The sequence below is a fragment of the Neomonachus schauinslandi genome, chromosome 5 (assembly GCF_002201575.2).
Source record: "Neomonachus schauinslandi chromosome 5, ASM220157v2, whole genome shotgun sequence".
Lineage (NCBI taxonomy): Eukaryota > Metazoa > Chordata > Mammalia > Carnivora > Phocidae > Neomonachus > Neomonachus schauinslandi.
The window spans coordinates 26,360,541-26,376,947 of record NC_058407.1 but is presented as its reverse complement, the minus strand read 5'-3'; the positions used below and the strand labels follow the sequence as shown (position 1 = coordinate 26,376,947).

General features: G+C 35.4%; 1 protein-coding gene across 4 annotated transcripts in view; it reads right to left on the bottom strand.

The window, feature by feature from the left end:
- The window catches only part of CEP83 (centrosomal protein 83), a 132,606-nt gene that overhangs the window by 18,418 nt on the left and 97,781 nt on the right, over positions 1-16,407 (bottom strand). For all 4 annotated transcript variants that reach the window (XM_021687331.2, XM_021687329.1, XM_021687332.2 and 1 more), the window contains 3 exons: positions 5,479-5,554; positions 2,752-2,909; positions 678-807 (listed from right to left, as the gene is read on the bottom strand). In XM_021687331.2, coding sequence (XP_021543006.1) covers positions 678-807; positions 2,752-2,909; positions 5,479-5,554 — 364 coding nt within the window. The remainder of the gene's footprint in view (positions 1-677; positions 808-2,751; positions 2,910-5,478; positions 5,555-16,407) is intronic.

Sequence of the window (16,407 nt, the reverse complement as noted above, 5' to 3'; positions counted from 1 at the left end):
TTATTGATGGGGCCATGCTACATTCCTTGGGTTTTCTGCAATAGAAAAGAAGTCGTAAACCACTTAGATGAATCATCTGATTACATTATTTCCATGATGCTCTGAACTATTTCCAAGAAAACATAGTTTTTAGGTTATGGAGCAAATACGCTTGCAAAGTGAAACTTAAAAAAGATCACAGCTGTGGTAACTATAACGGCTGTTTCAGAAGCCGGGGCGGGGGTGGGGGGGGCAACTTTCTCCTGGGGCAAGGAGATACTTGCTCCTTCATTTCTGAGTTGGAAACAAAAAAAGCATTTTAACCACAAAAAGGATGTTACAAACAAGTATTAGTTAAGCATAGCTAAAACAGACCCAATCGCCCTGTAATCTTATTAAGTGCAGAATGAGTTAAATAAGACTTATATGGGCTGGTCTAGAAACTTTATCAATGAAAAAACACCATGGGGAAAATGCATTTCAGCTCTGAAAAACTGACTTGGAACAAGAAATTTAGAAATAAACCTGTTGAGCAGTTTGCATTTTCCCAATTTATCTCTGCAAGGTTGACAGCAAAATGTCACGTTTAAATATCAAATTAAACATACATGAAATCTCAGTTTTAATTACATTTTATTCTCCCAGAATAGTTAATTATATTTTACTCTATAGCAATCACTTTAATAAGAACCACTTGCCTTTTTCTGGGCAATTGCAGCTCGCTGCAGTTTTTCTTTAGCTTGATTATACTTTTCTTCTCTGTCAGTGATACGTTCCTGAAGCTTATGCTTTTCTTCCAACCACTGTATCTGTTTCTCTTCCAAAGTCCTGTCAAAAGAATGTATGCAAAACACGGAAGTTAACTCTTAAGATTAAATAGATATTATTCCAAGTATAATCAAACTCACTACCTGCTTCACTACATTGTTAAGTATCCAACTGCGGGTTCTCTTACATGGTCACGTATTTGCTAATTCTCTCATTAGTGAATACCTCTTGTGAACCAGGCACTGTGCTGACAACAGTGTGTATACTACGCCATTTATTCTTCACAATAACCCCTTGAGTTAGGTACTTCTATCATCTCCATTTTATAGATAAGGAAACTGAAGCCTAGAAAGTAAACAAATTTGCTTAAAGACTTACACCTAGGGGTCGCCTGAGTGGCTTAGTGGATTAAGCGTCTGCCCACGGCTCAGGTCATGATCTCAGGGTCCTGGGATAGAGCCCCAGGTCGGGCTCTCTGCTCATCGAGGAGTCTGCTTAAGACTTACACCTAATTAACAGCAGGACAAACACTTGATAACCAGCTTTGAACCATGATAACCACCAAGCTATAAAAACTGAATCTAGCATGGGTGATGGGTATTAAGAAGGGCACTTGTGATGAGCACTGGGTGTTATATCTAAGTGATAAATCACTAAACTCTACTCCTGAAACTAAAACTACTATATGCCAACTAACTAGAATTTAAATAAAAACTTGAAACATTAAAAAAACCCAAACCAACTGGGTCTAATAAAACTGGCTAAAAATCAACCCAGGATTGAAAAATCAACGCAGGATGTTTTCTGAATAGAATAAAATTCATATAAATGGTATTTTAAGATATTATAACAACTTATATATTTAAAGTTCTTCTGCATACCTTGCATAATTTTTAGTATCATTACTACATATAATATGGCAGTACAAATGAGATTTATAAAATGAGATATCAGATTTTGTGTCTAAGGTCATACAAGACTTTAAATATTTTAGCTGGGACCAAAATCATATTTGATTAACACTTAATCCAGCTATTTTCTACTATATAATCCTATGAGTAACATTCAGAAACCAATGATAAATTATTTAAATTTGCTAGGTATACTGTCATTACAATTCTTAAGTGCCTTTTAATCAAACACTTGGGGATTCCAAGATATAAATTTCTATTTTTTGCAAAATATAAGCAAAATAATTTGGACCCTGTGGAATGTCACAATGTACTAGGGACAAACACCTTGCTTACTTTCTTTTCTTAAAATTTGCATGTGTGAAACTATGGAAAGCCTTAAAATATGAAATAATGAGAAACTAAAGGAAAAAAAAAAGTTTTATGTGGCAAAGTAACCTTCAGAAGAGAAAATCCAAAAAGAATGTTTTATAGAAACAAAAAAAAATACTAATATGTTATCAAGACAAAGCAAATACAAAAAAGCAGCTTTCTATCATAACTAAACAAAATTTTCCAGAGAATATAAGAGCTTGAATATCACCAAAATCACCTCCTTGCCAATTTACTATACACTGTCTACTACTAACAAATTTCAAGGCCAAAAAATAAACAAATAAATGAACTATTCAAAGGAAAAATCCAAGAGATTATAGTTCTAATTTTAGGGAGTTTTGCAAGTCACAGAATTTTTTTTCTGTTCTCTGGCATTCAGAAGAAGAATTTAGATATTTGAAGTAAAAAATGTATTAATGTATTGGTTTACTCAATGACTAAAGAAGTGTTTCTCTGAGGTTTTGCAGAATATCGTGGTTAGGCAGAATTTTTAAAAAGTCTTCTGCCCTAAATGCCTTAAAAAAAAAAAAAAATTCAAGAGTCCATAAAGCTCATTCTCTAGAAACAAAGTACATTACCTAATACCATTGTACACTGTCAAAGGGTATTTGTAACTAGTTCCCAGAACACATTCAATACTGGAATCATCACTAGAGGAACTACATATAATATAGCAGAAAGAAGAAGTAGTTTGTATATAAAAAAGAGCAAACTCTACCTTTCAACTTCTAGTTGTGCTTTTTCAGCTTGGCTTCTTAAATTTCGGCATTCTTGTTTTAACCTCTCCACCATTTCCTTCAGCATTTGGTTTGAATTCAGCAACTCATTCTTTGACTGTGCAAGCGAGGTCACTTGGATCTGCAAACTACTGATTTGCTTAAAAGAAAGGAAAGAGAAACGTAAGGCCGCATATGTGATACCATATGAGAAAGGAAGAGGATAGTAAGCATCTTCCTTCACAAATGCCCCACCCAACTGATGTGTCCTTGAGGACACTCTGAAATTAAATAATAAACAGCAGCATCATGAGGATCCAATAGTATAGGATCATTTCCTAATATAACCAGAGACTATCATGAACCAGATTCCTTAGTCTGCCACTAAGTCCTCTCCTCTTCCTCCCAAAATAAGTAGGTCGGAAGAGGTATTGGGAGTAGGAAAAGGGTTATAAGAAGGAGAGGAGAGAAGTGAGAAAGGAGAATCCAACCATTAGAGAGATTCTCCGTTGAACTTCCTATAGCCTCCTAGGAAAGAAGAGATTTTAAAAGCACATCAGCTGGGAAAGCTGCTAAGGAAATCCATTCTCCCATTTCCATATACCCTATGATCAGCAACCCTTCCAGGAGTTCTGCTTTCTAAATAGTTAGGAATCATAAACACAGAAGGGATTGCTCTTACATTGTTTTTAAGTAGTTTCAAAGCATTCCAAACATCCAGCACTGGGCAGAAGAAAGATATTCTAAGAAACTTAAAGAATGGCAAGGATTCCTTGGCCCGTAGAGCCATTTATCAAACCCTGAAATGTCACTCAGGTTTTTTCTCCATCCTAATTTACCTTTATCTGGGAGTAATTTTTCTCACGAAAAGTAGCTAATTATCTAGTTACAAATTAACAGGCTTTTAAGTTACATCCAAATAATCTTCACTTGGAGCACAGTTATACCTACTTCCTCCATAAGTCATTTTACCAATTAATTAACAAATACTCACTTTCTATTTTTTTAAAAGATTTTATTCATTTATTTGAGAGAGAGAGAGAGAGAGTGCACAAGTTGGGGGTGGGGGGGAGAGGGAGAAGCAGAGGTAGACTCCCAGACGAGGAAGGAGCCCGATGCGGGGCTCAATCTTAGGACCTGGGATCATAATCTGAGCCAAAGAGAGATGCTTAACTGATTGAGCCACCCAGGTGCCCCAGCAAATACTCATTTTCTTTCACCTTGTCTTACCTCTTAGCCATTCTCTGAGAAAAGGTGGAAGGAGAGAATCAAGAGACACAGGACCAAAAGAACCCATTATGAGACTCAAGAGTTAAAAGAAACCAGATTCTTTACTCAATAAAATGAATAAATGCAAAATAATTCCTGCATTTCCTGATGGCAGCGAAGCCAATAAGACAATTGTCATAATAAAGTAAAATGGTATGTCTCAGATTTGTACTTCAGAATAAATTTCCCCTTAAGAACGAGTCAGTCTTTATTTTTAACTGGAGTTGTAAATATTAAATCTGTATTACAGTTGACTGAACAAGCAACTTTCAAGGAGCTTAGTATCTCTCATTATCTAATAAATGACAGAAAGCCCAATGCATATGGTACTAAATAACTTCTCTCGAGTATCAAACATTATGTCCTCCTAGTTGAGACTTAGAAACCACAACTGCATATGCAAAGCAATTCCAGCTAGCTTGCAAGCATAAATCCTAAAAATGGAATCTTCACTACCTCGTAACTTTAAACAAAAAAGAAAATAGAATCAAGGAAAGAACACTCTTCCATGTTTTGCCCATATAAATTTTTCTTAAACCCAAATAACTCTTTAAATATAAATTTCTTTCCATAAATACCACCCTTAGATTTCACATTTCATAGGGATATAATAAGATGCAGCTCATGGAGTAAGAAATAAAAAGTTACAAGTCAATGCTACATGGAACTTAAAATCTAGATGATCTTTCTAATCAATTTTTTAAATCAGAATATTAAAATACTGTTCTTTAAACTACAATTTAAAAAAATTCATGTGGGTCACAGCATAGAAAGACCTTAAGGAAAACAGCAGTTAGGAAAAGCAGCTTACTAACTAGAGCTTAAAGAGGTTTAAAAATTTTATCTTTATCAACCTCATCAATACATTATCAATTGTAATGATTATATTTTCAAAATGTGAAATGTGAATAGATTCCACACACACACACACACACACACACACACACACAAGCAACCTAAGTGTCCATCCACGGATTAACTGATACAGAAGAGGTGGTATATACATACAATAGAATATTACTCAGCCCTAAAAAAGAATTAAATCTTGCCATTTGCAAAAACATGGATGGACCTAGGGGGTATAATGCTAAGTGAAATAAGTCACACAGACAAAGACAAATACCATATGATTTCACTCATATGTGGAATTTAAGAAATAAAACAAAAGAAAAAAAGACAAAAAACCAGACCCTTCAATAAAGAGAACAAACTGGTGAAACAGATAAAGGGGATTAAGAGTATAGTTACCGTGATGGAAAAAAAAAAAAAAAGAGTATATTTATCATGATGAGCACTGAGTAATGTATAGAATTATTGAATGATTACATTGTATACCTCAATCTAATATAACACTGTATGTTAATTAGACTTCAATTAAAAAAAAATCAAAAACACATTCAAAATACAGATTTAAAGAAGCACTTATAGAAATAAAAGCAAAATGTTTGCTAAGATCATACCTGTTTCAGGTCAGAATTTTCATTTTTTTCTTTCTCTGCATTTTCAATATTCACAATTTGTTGTTGAAGTTTTAACCTAAATATCACAACCCAACAAAAAAATATTAAGAATCCATAGTTCACATATTTCAATGAATTAGATAATCACATTAGGGTACCCATATTGACACCAGACATTGTGCTTGCAAAGTGGCAGATAAAACGATAAATATTTTGACTTCAGGCAGTTAAGTGTGTTCACATATAACTAAGATGTAACAAATTTCTGCTTTTGCTATGGAAAAATCTACAAACTACTGGCATAGAGAAGATGAGAAATCAAGTATGTCTAAGAAGATGAGAGACTGTTTATATGGACATATAAATCTGATGAGTAGGATTTTGATAAACATAGGGAACAACCTGAACAGATGGCCTTTGGTGGAAGAGTGAACAATGTGTCGCTAAGGCCTCAGAAAGTTGTCCAGTGTGGGAGAAGCCATCTTTATCACCATACAATATTTCATAGCTTTCAGACACATTGCTACTCACTTGCTCCCTACAAGATTATGGAGCTCCTCAGTGTATCTTTTTTTTTTTTTTTTAAGATTTTATTTATTTATTCATCAGAGACAGAGGCAGGCAGAGGGAGAAGCAGGCTCCCCGCGGAGCAGAGAGCCCAATGTGGGACTCGATCCCAGGACCCTGGGATCATGACCTGAGCCGAAGGCAGACGCTTAACCGACTGAGCCACCCAGGCGTCCCTCCTCAGTGTATCTTTAATGCCTACTCTGATACAGCTATAGTAAAAGAGGCATTTAATTTAGGCTGATCATTTTTTTAAAATTTTATTTATTTATTTGAGAGAGAGCAGCGAGAGAGAGAGAGCACAGAGAGAGAGGAAGAAGCTGACTCCCTGCTGAGCATGGAGCCTGACTCGGGGCTCGATCCAAGGACCCCGAGATCATGACCTGAGCTAAAGGCAGATGCTTAACCAACTGAGCCACCCAGTCACCCCAAGGTCATTTTTAACTATAGTAATTTCTCACAATAATTCTATGAAAGTAAGCAGAGTCATTTCAATTTTATAAATAAAGAGATTGAGGCTCAGGCCCAAATCATATTGGTTACCAACCAACCAACTTGGGTCTTCTAACCCAAGTAAGTGTTCCTCTCCCACTTCATTATGCAGCAATTTTAATGATTTTAAGTTCAAAATTTACAAGAAAACTATCTAGTATAAGACACCATAGTATATTTTTAAAAATATAAGCTTTCATCCCTGAAATGAATGTTTATACAATGTGTGTCCTTTTCAAAAGGAATGATACATTTTCAACCAGAACCTTGAAATGTAGAGTATCTCTGGTAACCAAATGACTAACCATATGTGAAAGACTTTAAGCTAACAGGATATGCCAATATGTGATAGGATATGCCCTTAACCTCTCCCTTTTTAAAATTCCTTAAACACTTATCTGAAATACAAGTCATTTGGCATTTAGTATATATAGTTTGGCATTATTAGCACTTATCAATCCAATTAGAACTGCTTATTGGAAAGACAACAGTCTCAAGAGCCTAGGGCTGTGCTTTAAACCCTAATAAATATTCAATAAATATTTGTAGATGGACTGAATGACCCAACCCAAATCCTGGGTTAGATATTTAAATGTGTAAGGTGACTGGACAATATGACATGGCAGAAAACAAAGACCCAATGCTTCCTAAAATATTTACATACAAATGCCAGACAATGGATCTAAAGGAAAAGGGACAGTCTTGCTCTTACTTTTGCTCCTTTAACAGTACCAGTCATACTCTTATTTCATAATTCCAACTACATTATTACTCTCTCAAACTTTCTGTGCATTTCAACCTTAAATGTTTATAGATGTTATTAACTTGGTGCTTTTAGATTATGGAGTTAATAAAGGTTTCCTTCTACAAAATCATGACGATACAAACAGAGGAGAAAAAACTGTGGGTCCCAGCTGAGCTCCAGAGTTAGAAAGTTAGGCCCCAAGTAATTCTTAGCTCTGGTCAAGATTTTGGATACACCTGGTAAATCAATTAGAAACAAAATCCTGTTAAGCAAGCAGTGTGCCTAAATGTTTTCTAAATAAGTTATATAGATAAGAAAGGAAACAATGCCCTACAAATAAAAACTGAAGCCAAAGAAACCAATGATAAAGAGTATTTGACTTTCATTAAAATATGAAAGGAGTTAAGACTATTAAAAGAGGACATACAAAGTTTTCTTCAGTTCACTTCACTAAAGCAGTGCCGGGTCAGAATCTACAACTGATATGATGGTTTTTTTAAAAAGAAAATTAGTCCATGATTTGAGATCATTACAGCTAGGCTTATAAGGGATAGTGGAATTTAACATAAATAAAAATTAATAGAGCTGATTAGGGTTTAGGAATAAATTCAATGGTCTTAATCTCAGTAACAAAAGTGTTCAGAACAAATTATTTCAAAAGGCAATGCTGCACTTAGGAATAAAGTATAGTATCTCTTTTGGTGAGAAGGTTTTGAATATTTAAGGTATGTCACAACAAATCAAAAGAAAGCAAGTCTTAAAATAGAACTAACAAGTACAGAATAAAGTGCAATTAACTAATTTCATTAGGATATCAGTAAAGGCAGGGGCACCTGGGTAGTTCAGTTGGTTAAGCTTCCGACTCTTGATTTCAGCTCAGGTCATGATCTTAGGGTTGTGAGATTGAGCCCTGTGGAGCCTGCTTAAGATTCTCTCTCCCCCCCCCCCCCCCCCCCCTCTCTGTCAAAAAAAAAAAAAAAAAAAAAAAAAGGCTATCAGTACAGTAAAGGCTACATAAGACAAATGCAATTTGAGCTGGACCTTGAAGGCAAAATAAGAGTCTGGGGTAAAGAAATTAGACACAGATGAAGAAGATAATCAATGAAGTAAGACTCTAGAGAAACAAAAGGGATGGGATTCAGAACTCTTGAGAAGTGAAGGGAGAATGGATATCTTCATTAAAATAGAAAGGGAGGAGAGAATGGATGAGGATACAGAAATTCTCAGTGAGAAGTTAAGAGAATTTACATCCAGGAGCTTTTGCTCAGACACAAGTGAGAGCACAGCTGAATAGTGGACAAATAGATTCCAAGCTGAATGGGAAGCAAGGGAGCCAGGCTAAGAGACTAGAAGAAAAAAGTATAAGAACTAGTTTCAATATCAATTTGAATATCAAACTGCAGTGTCTTCAGTGAGATTGAAGGGGATAAGAGAAAAAAATTTATGTCTTTGAAATGATCAGTTCTAAGGGATGACAAAGTTCAAGAAATGGCTAAGTGTAGGGTCTGTTAAAGTGGAATAAAGAAAAGAGTACCAGAGAGAAGATAAACTATAAGGCTAAGTTGTTAGATGGGTCAACAATATGAATGGTGCAGTCACAAAGAACAATGACAAAGGATAGAAAATAAAAACAAATTGAGCCAGAAGTCAAGGTCTTCAGCGACTGTTGGGGAACATCTTGTAGGTTAGTCAATGACAGAGAAGAAAATAGGAGTAAGATGGATGCAATGAGTATCAAAAGCAAAACCATTTTAACCCAAGTTAGTCAAACAATTGTCTAGAAGCAAAAGTGGGGTTCATAAACACAGATTTCCTTCTTGGTCCCTAGTTGCAGGAAAGAGGAAGGAAGACTAATTCCACTTAAAAGGGTTGCCAGGACCAGGTCAGGTTTCAGTGAGGGTATATTTTTTTAAAATGTGGAGACTGCAAAAAAAATTATTGGTAATGGAATAGAGATTTCAGAGATACAGCAAATATTGTTGAAAAGACAGGTTTAATGGGTTGGCCATGAGGAGAAATCAAAAGGTGAAGGATGAGTAAGTTGCCAAATGAGAAACTATGAGATCAAGTACTTTATATTTTTGAAGTAATTACAGAAATAATGGAAGAAGAAATAGTTGATAGACCAGAGGGCCTAGGTACAACAGAGAATGGAACTACAGAAAAGTTTAAACAGAAACAATAGGAATAACAGTGAGATGGAGTCATTCCAAGTTCTCTTCACAGTACAGGTAGCTAATTATGATGATTATTGCCTAGGTTTTCTGTGGCAGGCAGCTCATGTGTGTCATTTCATCATTTAACAAATATTTACTGACTACCTACAAATGCTAAGCCTAGTCCTAAGTGTTACAGATATACCAGAGAATAACAAAAACTGAATTCCTATCCTTAAGAAATTTACAATCCAATGGTACTATGTGATTAAGTTTTTTTAATGATGGAAATGTTCTATAATTTGTAACACCCAATATGATAGCCACTAGCTAGCTACATGTAGCTACTTCAAATAGTGCACATTTCAAATAGTACAACTGAAGAACTAAATTTTTATTTTTTTTTAATTTTTATTAATTTAAAATTAGATTTAAATAGTTCTGTGTGACTAGTAATACCGTATCAGGCACCCAAGTTCTGATTCTGGCCACTATTAGCAAAAAGAGACTTTCCCGGGAAGGTATGAGACTCACTGAATTAACACCACAACCAGGCTAAAATAATTGACCAGAATCACCAGCAAGGACATACCAAAGAACCATCTGTCCTCCAAATATCACTTACTTTGCAGTTCAAATTCTGGAACAGAACTTGCCCAACTGGCCAAGTATAAGTCCCTTCCTCTCCACTAAGATGATACACAACAGATAATTCATCTAGAGATGAAATATAAATAGAAAGGAGATACATTAAGTAGCAAATAATTTTTTTCAATGTTTCTGAAAAAATCACAAAGCCACAAATGGAAAATAAGAGCTCTGGCTTTAAGCAATGCAAAAAATAAGGGATTCACTACAGGATTAACTTAAATGATCAAGTTCCCTTTCCTTGAGCTGGTAATTGCTGCTATTTCCCCAACATACCTCCTCCTCACTTCTGATAACAAAATATACTTCCCCCACCCCCCACCACTCTGAAATAGGCATAAACCTAGGCTGAATCAGAGTGCCCCTATCCCCCTAGCCAAGCCATAGTGATGGACCCAGGAATGGGCATGTGAACCAGGCCCAACTTCTTTTCTAGATTTTTCTGACTTACATCATCAAGTAAGAATCCTATCTTCTTTGATCTCAAAAATAAAGTCTTGGCTTCACAGAGAAAGCAGTAAGAGAGAAACAGACATAAGAGTTAGAAGAGAGGAGTGAGATGAAAGGAGGGAAGAATGTTTCTAGATTCAGGTGTCCATGAGACCAGCACAGTCCCTGTTCTTTCCACAATTTATGTCTGCTAATAAAGACCCTTTTTTCACTTAACTTAGTTGGAGTTGCGTTACTGTCATAACCAAAAGTTGAATAAATAGTTTCTTATTTAAAATCCTTTTCAAGGGATGCCTGGGTGGCTCAATTGATTAAGCATCTGCCTTCGGCTCGGGTCGTGATCCCAGGGGCCTGGGATAGAGCCCGGCATCGGAGAGCCTGTTTCTCCTTCTGCCTCTGCCCTCCCCGCTGCTTGTGCTTTCTCTTTCTCTCTCTCTCTCATGTTCTCTCTCAAATAAACAAAATCTTTAAAAACAAATAAAATCCTTTTAAAAATATTTTAAAATTTTAAATAATTTTTCCATGTTTTTAATTTACAGGTAACTATGAATTTTATAAACTCATTGTGGGGTGGGACAGTCTCCTGAAATACAGAATACTGTTAGAATAATACTTTTGTTATTTAGTCTAGTGAAGAAGAAACCACTTTAATGAGGACAGGAGACTGGTATATAATTAATAATTTAAAGCATCTGCCAAAGCAGTAATTAATCTTACTTATCACAGGTATCTGTTGTTTGTAAATAAATGAATACTTCTGGTTTATATGACTTAGACTTTTCAGCTCCTTAAGCAAGACCTTTTTCTCTACAGGTAGTCTCTTGCTGACCTATTATAAATTCTAAATAAGACAAGCTTGCAATTACGATTATTTTAATGAATGACCGAAATAGATCTGGTTTATGTAGCTAGACTTATAAAGCAGAAAATCAGACCTGCCTTGAGAAAAACAAAATTGTAGATCATTTTTTAAAAAGTCATACAGGGACGCCCGGGTGGTTCAGTTGGTTAAGCGGCTGCCTTCAGCTCAGGTCGTGACCCCAGGGTCCTGGGATCGAGCCCCGCATGGGGCTCCCTGCTCGGCGGGGGGCCTGCTTCTCCCTCTGCCTGCCGCTCCCCCCGCTTGTGCTCTGTCAAATAAATAAAATCTTAGAAAAAAAAAGTCATATAAATTTTGCAAATTACTCCTTCTGCTACATTTTGTGTTAGTTACTAGGTCCGTATTTTAAAATAAGTTCGGGTCAATTATACATTATAAATGATCTGGAGAAACTGAAATCAAAAAAAATTATCGAAGTGACAAAAAAATTATTGAAGTGACTAATGGAACAGAAAATGATTTCTGTTAAAGAAAGCCTAAAGAAATGAATGCTATTTTATATAGCAAAAAAAACAAAACAAAACCCAAGGGCCACATTCATTATCGTCTCCAAGTAACAACAGTTTGCTTGACATCTGTCACTACGTCAATAGAAGCCAAACCAGGAGAAACAGACTTAAATTCTCACAGAAAAGATCCTAACTGGCTAAACTGTGGAACCATAATGGGATAAAACATTAGAGTGGGGTTTTTCTGGGGAAAGTATCTCTCTCCTTTCTAAATATTGTCAAGGAGAAATAAAATAAACAAACAAAAAAAAGCTTTACCTGTCTGGAACAGTTAAAAAAAAAGTACTCCTCTAAAAGCAAAGAACAGGACAAAATTGGCTCTCCAAATCCATTACAGATTTGTGATTCTAGAATTGTAGCAGCCAACATTTAATCATTCATAAAACCTGACATAAGTAAATAATTTATCTCTGCCTGAAGTAATTTTTTCCTGAGTAATGAGATTAATATAACACTGTATATTAACTAAACTATAATTTAAATTTAAAAAACACCTTGTCCCAAAACATAACCTATACCTTAATGAACATGATTTTAAAAAACCTCTCAACTTTAATCTATGTAATTATGAAATCATTTAAGATTTTAGAAACTTAAAAGCAGATGTAGGGATTTCCAGGTAGCTGAAGACAACAGCAGATGTCTAAATCTGTGCTACCCATATGTCCTGTAAAATAATACAGAAAAGCAAAGAGAACAAATAAAGTCACACAAAACCACATTCTTTCCATAAGACAAAAAATGCCTAAACTTCAAAGCATTTGTAAGTAAAAAGAGGAAAATAATTCTAAATCCCAGCAAGTTACTACTCATGCTCCTGCCAGAAAGTCTTTGCAGTGAGCATGGGCTCACTCCATGTAAATGAACTTAACTCATACATTAAAATAAAAAGATCACTAAGGGGTTCCATAGCAAGACCCAACTACATGCTACACATACAAGACACATTTAAAAAAAACCAAAATGATTCAGAAAGACTAAAAATAAGGGGATGAACAAAGGCATACCAGGCAAATGGAAACAATAAGAAAACAGGAATAATGATATCAATGTGGAATTCAAGCAAATTACATTAAATGATAAAAGAAAAGCACTTTTAAAATGCTAAAAACCACAATTCACAATTAAGATTGTAACTATTATAATCACCTATATGCCAAATAATACAGCAATCATCTTTTTGAAGAAATCCACAAGAAATGCAAGGAGTCACAGACAGAAACATGCTAATAATAATAATAGACTTAACGCCTACAATTGAACACTTTCTTTTCTAGTGCTTACATAGCAGTAACAAAAACTGAGGTATTACAGATGCAAAGCGAAGTGTAAAATTTAAAAAGACTCACTTTAGAGCTCCTTTAAAGCTCACTTTAGAGCATGTTCAGTGTTGACATAGAAGACTGTCTCCTTAAATTTTTTACCCTGGGTGTCTCAGTTGCTTAACCCTAGTCCTGGCCTTAATATATTAGGTCACACACACACACACACACACACAAATCAGTGCATTCCATAAAATAGAAATAATAGAAACAATACTTTCTGATTACAATGCACTAAAACTATAAATTAACAAAATAAAAAAACAAAAAGGCCTCCTACCTGGAAATTCAAAAACCTTCTGTTATGGATTGAGCTATGTCTCCCCAAAATTTGTATGTTGAAGTCTCAACCACAGCACTTTAGATAGGGATTGCATTTGGAGACAGGACCTTTAAAGAGGTACCTAAGGTTAAATAAAGCTATCTTGGTGAGTCCTAATCCATATGACTGGTATCCTCATAAGAAGAGGGAAAGTTATTAGAGACACAGGCACACAGAGGAAAGACCATATGGGAACAGAGCAAGAAAGTAACCATCTACAAGCCTACGACAAAAGAGACCTCAGGAGAAACCAAATCTGACACCACCCTGAGATCTCAAACTTCTAGTGTCCAGAACTATCAGAAAATAAATTTCTATTGTTTAAACCCTCCTGCCTGTGGTACTTTATTATGACAGTCCCAGCAAACTATTAATTTCATCTCTTACTAAACAACTACACCTTCTATTAATACATCTATTAATTCTTGGGTGAAAAGGAAAATATAAATTGAAATTAGAGAATCCTAAAAGATAATGATAATTAAAACACTACAGAATATACTTAATATACTTAAAACAGGGATAAGAAAAATCTCATACTAGAAACTTTACCAATAAAAATGAAACAACGAACACTTGTTGAGTTAAACTCCCAACTCAAAATATAACAAAAAAAATGAACAAAGTAAACTGAAAGAAAGCATAAGGTATACAACATGATCTTAGAAAACTCAAAATCTACAAAGCAGTTAGTAGAAAATACATGACTTTAGTTAGGTCACAGGATTCAAGGTCATTACATAAAAGTCCACTAACCATATTTCCACATGCCAGCAATAAACAGAAAGTGTAATTTTTAAAAAACCACTCCCATTTATAATCACATAAAAATGCTGAGGAATAAAATGTAACATAAGATAAGCATGACATATTCAATGAAAACTATAAAACTCTGATGACAGAAATTAAATATGACCTAATTAAATGAAGAGACATGCCATATTCATGGATTGGATAGGCACAATATTGTTGAGATGACAACTCTTCTCAAACTGAGCTACAATACAGATTCATTGCAATTCCAATCAAAACGCTAACAAGCCTTTTTGAAAAAGGTGAAAGGCTGATTTTAAAATTTATGTGGAAAGGTAAAGGACCTAGAAAAGCCAAAACAATCTTTACAAGAAAGAACAAGGTGGAGAGGACTTGCACTACCTGCATCAAACTTACTATGAGGCCACAGTGGTCAAGACAGTGTGATAGTCATGTGAAGACGGACAAACAGGTCACTGCAATAGGACGGAGTCCAGAAACAGAAACACTTAAATGGTCAACTGATTTTCAACAAAGGAACCGAAATAATTCAATAGAGGAAAAGAGAGTGTTCAACAAATGATGCTGGAACAACAGGATACCTATATGGAAATAAAAAATGAATGTCTACCATCACCTCACACTACACAGAAATTAACATGAATTGGATCATAAAACAAGTGTAAGAAACAAAATATTAATCTTTTAGAAGAAAACAAAATAGAAATCTTTGTAACACAAGATTAGGCAAAGCTTTCTTTTAAAGAGAACACACAAAAGGGGTGGCTGGAGGGCTCAGTCCAGAGAGCATGCAACTTGACCTCAGGGTCGTGAGTTCAAATCCCATGTGGGGCGTAAAGATCACTTAAATAAGTTTTTTAAAAATTAAAAAAAAAACCACACACACACAAAACAAACTAGAAAAAAAATGATAAAATGACATCAAAATAAATTTTGCTTTCAATAGACACAATTAAACAAAGCAATCCACAGACAAGGGGCTTGTTGCAAAATAAAGAGCTGTTACAACTCAATATGAAAATAATTTCCCAATTTTAAATATGGGCAAAATATTTGGACGAATACTTCAAAAAACCACATTACAAGATGCTAACCAACATTAGCCATTGGGGAAAATCAAAGTAAGACCACAATGATATATTACTCCACATCTTCTAGGGTTAAGTTAAAAAGACGGACAATAACAAATGTCAGCTAAGATGTGTGAATCATATGGGATTGTCATAGGGGAACTCTCATACGTTGCTACAGGAATGCAAAACAGCATAACTACTTTGTAAAACAGTTTTGCTATATATGTTATAAAACAGTATTGCTATATGTCATCACTCAGAAATGTCATTCCTAGGGCGCCTGGGTGGCTCAGTTGGTTAAGCGACTGCCTTCAACTCAGGTCATGATCCTGGAGTCCCGGGATCGAGTCCCGCATCGGGCTCCCTGCTCAGCGGGGGGTCTGCTTCTCCCTCTGACCCTCTTCCCTCTTGTGCTGTCTCTCATTCTCTCTCAAATAAATAAAATCTTTAAAAAAAAAAGAAATGTCATTCCTAGACATTTAACCAAGAGAAATAAAAATGTATGCCCAAAGACTTGTACATGAATGTTCATAGCAACATTAATCATAATAGCCCCAAACTAATAACCCAAATATCTGTCCATCAAAAGGAAAATGGGGCGCCTGGGTGGCTCAGTCGTTAAGCGTCTGCCTTCGGCTCAGGTCATGATCCCGGGGTCCTGGGATCGAGCCCCGCATCGGGCTCCCTGCTCCGCGGGAAGCCTGCTTCTCCCTCTCCCACTCCCCCTGCTTGTGTTCCCTCTCTCGCTGTGTCTCTCTCTGTCAAATAAATAAATAAAATCTTTAAAAAAAAAAAGGAAAATGAATAAACAAATGTTACATCCATTCAATGGAATATTAATCAGCAATAGAAAGGAATGACTACTGATATATGCAACAACATGGATAAATCTGGGGGTGTCTAAGGTTGGGGATCAGAGGAGAGGTCAACTGCAAATACATGGGGAAACTTTTAGGGTAATAGAACTGTTCTATGCTTTTACTGTGGTGAT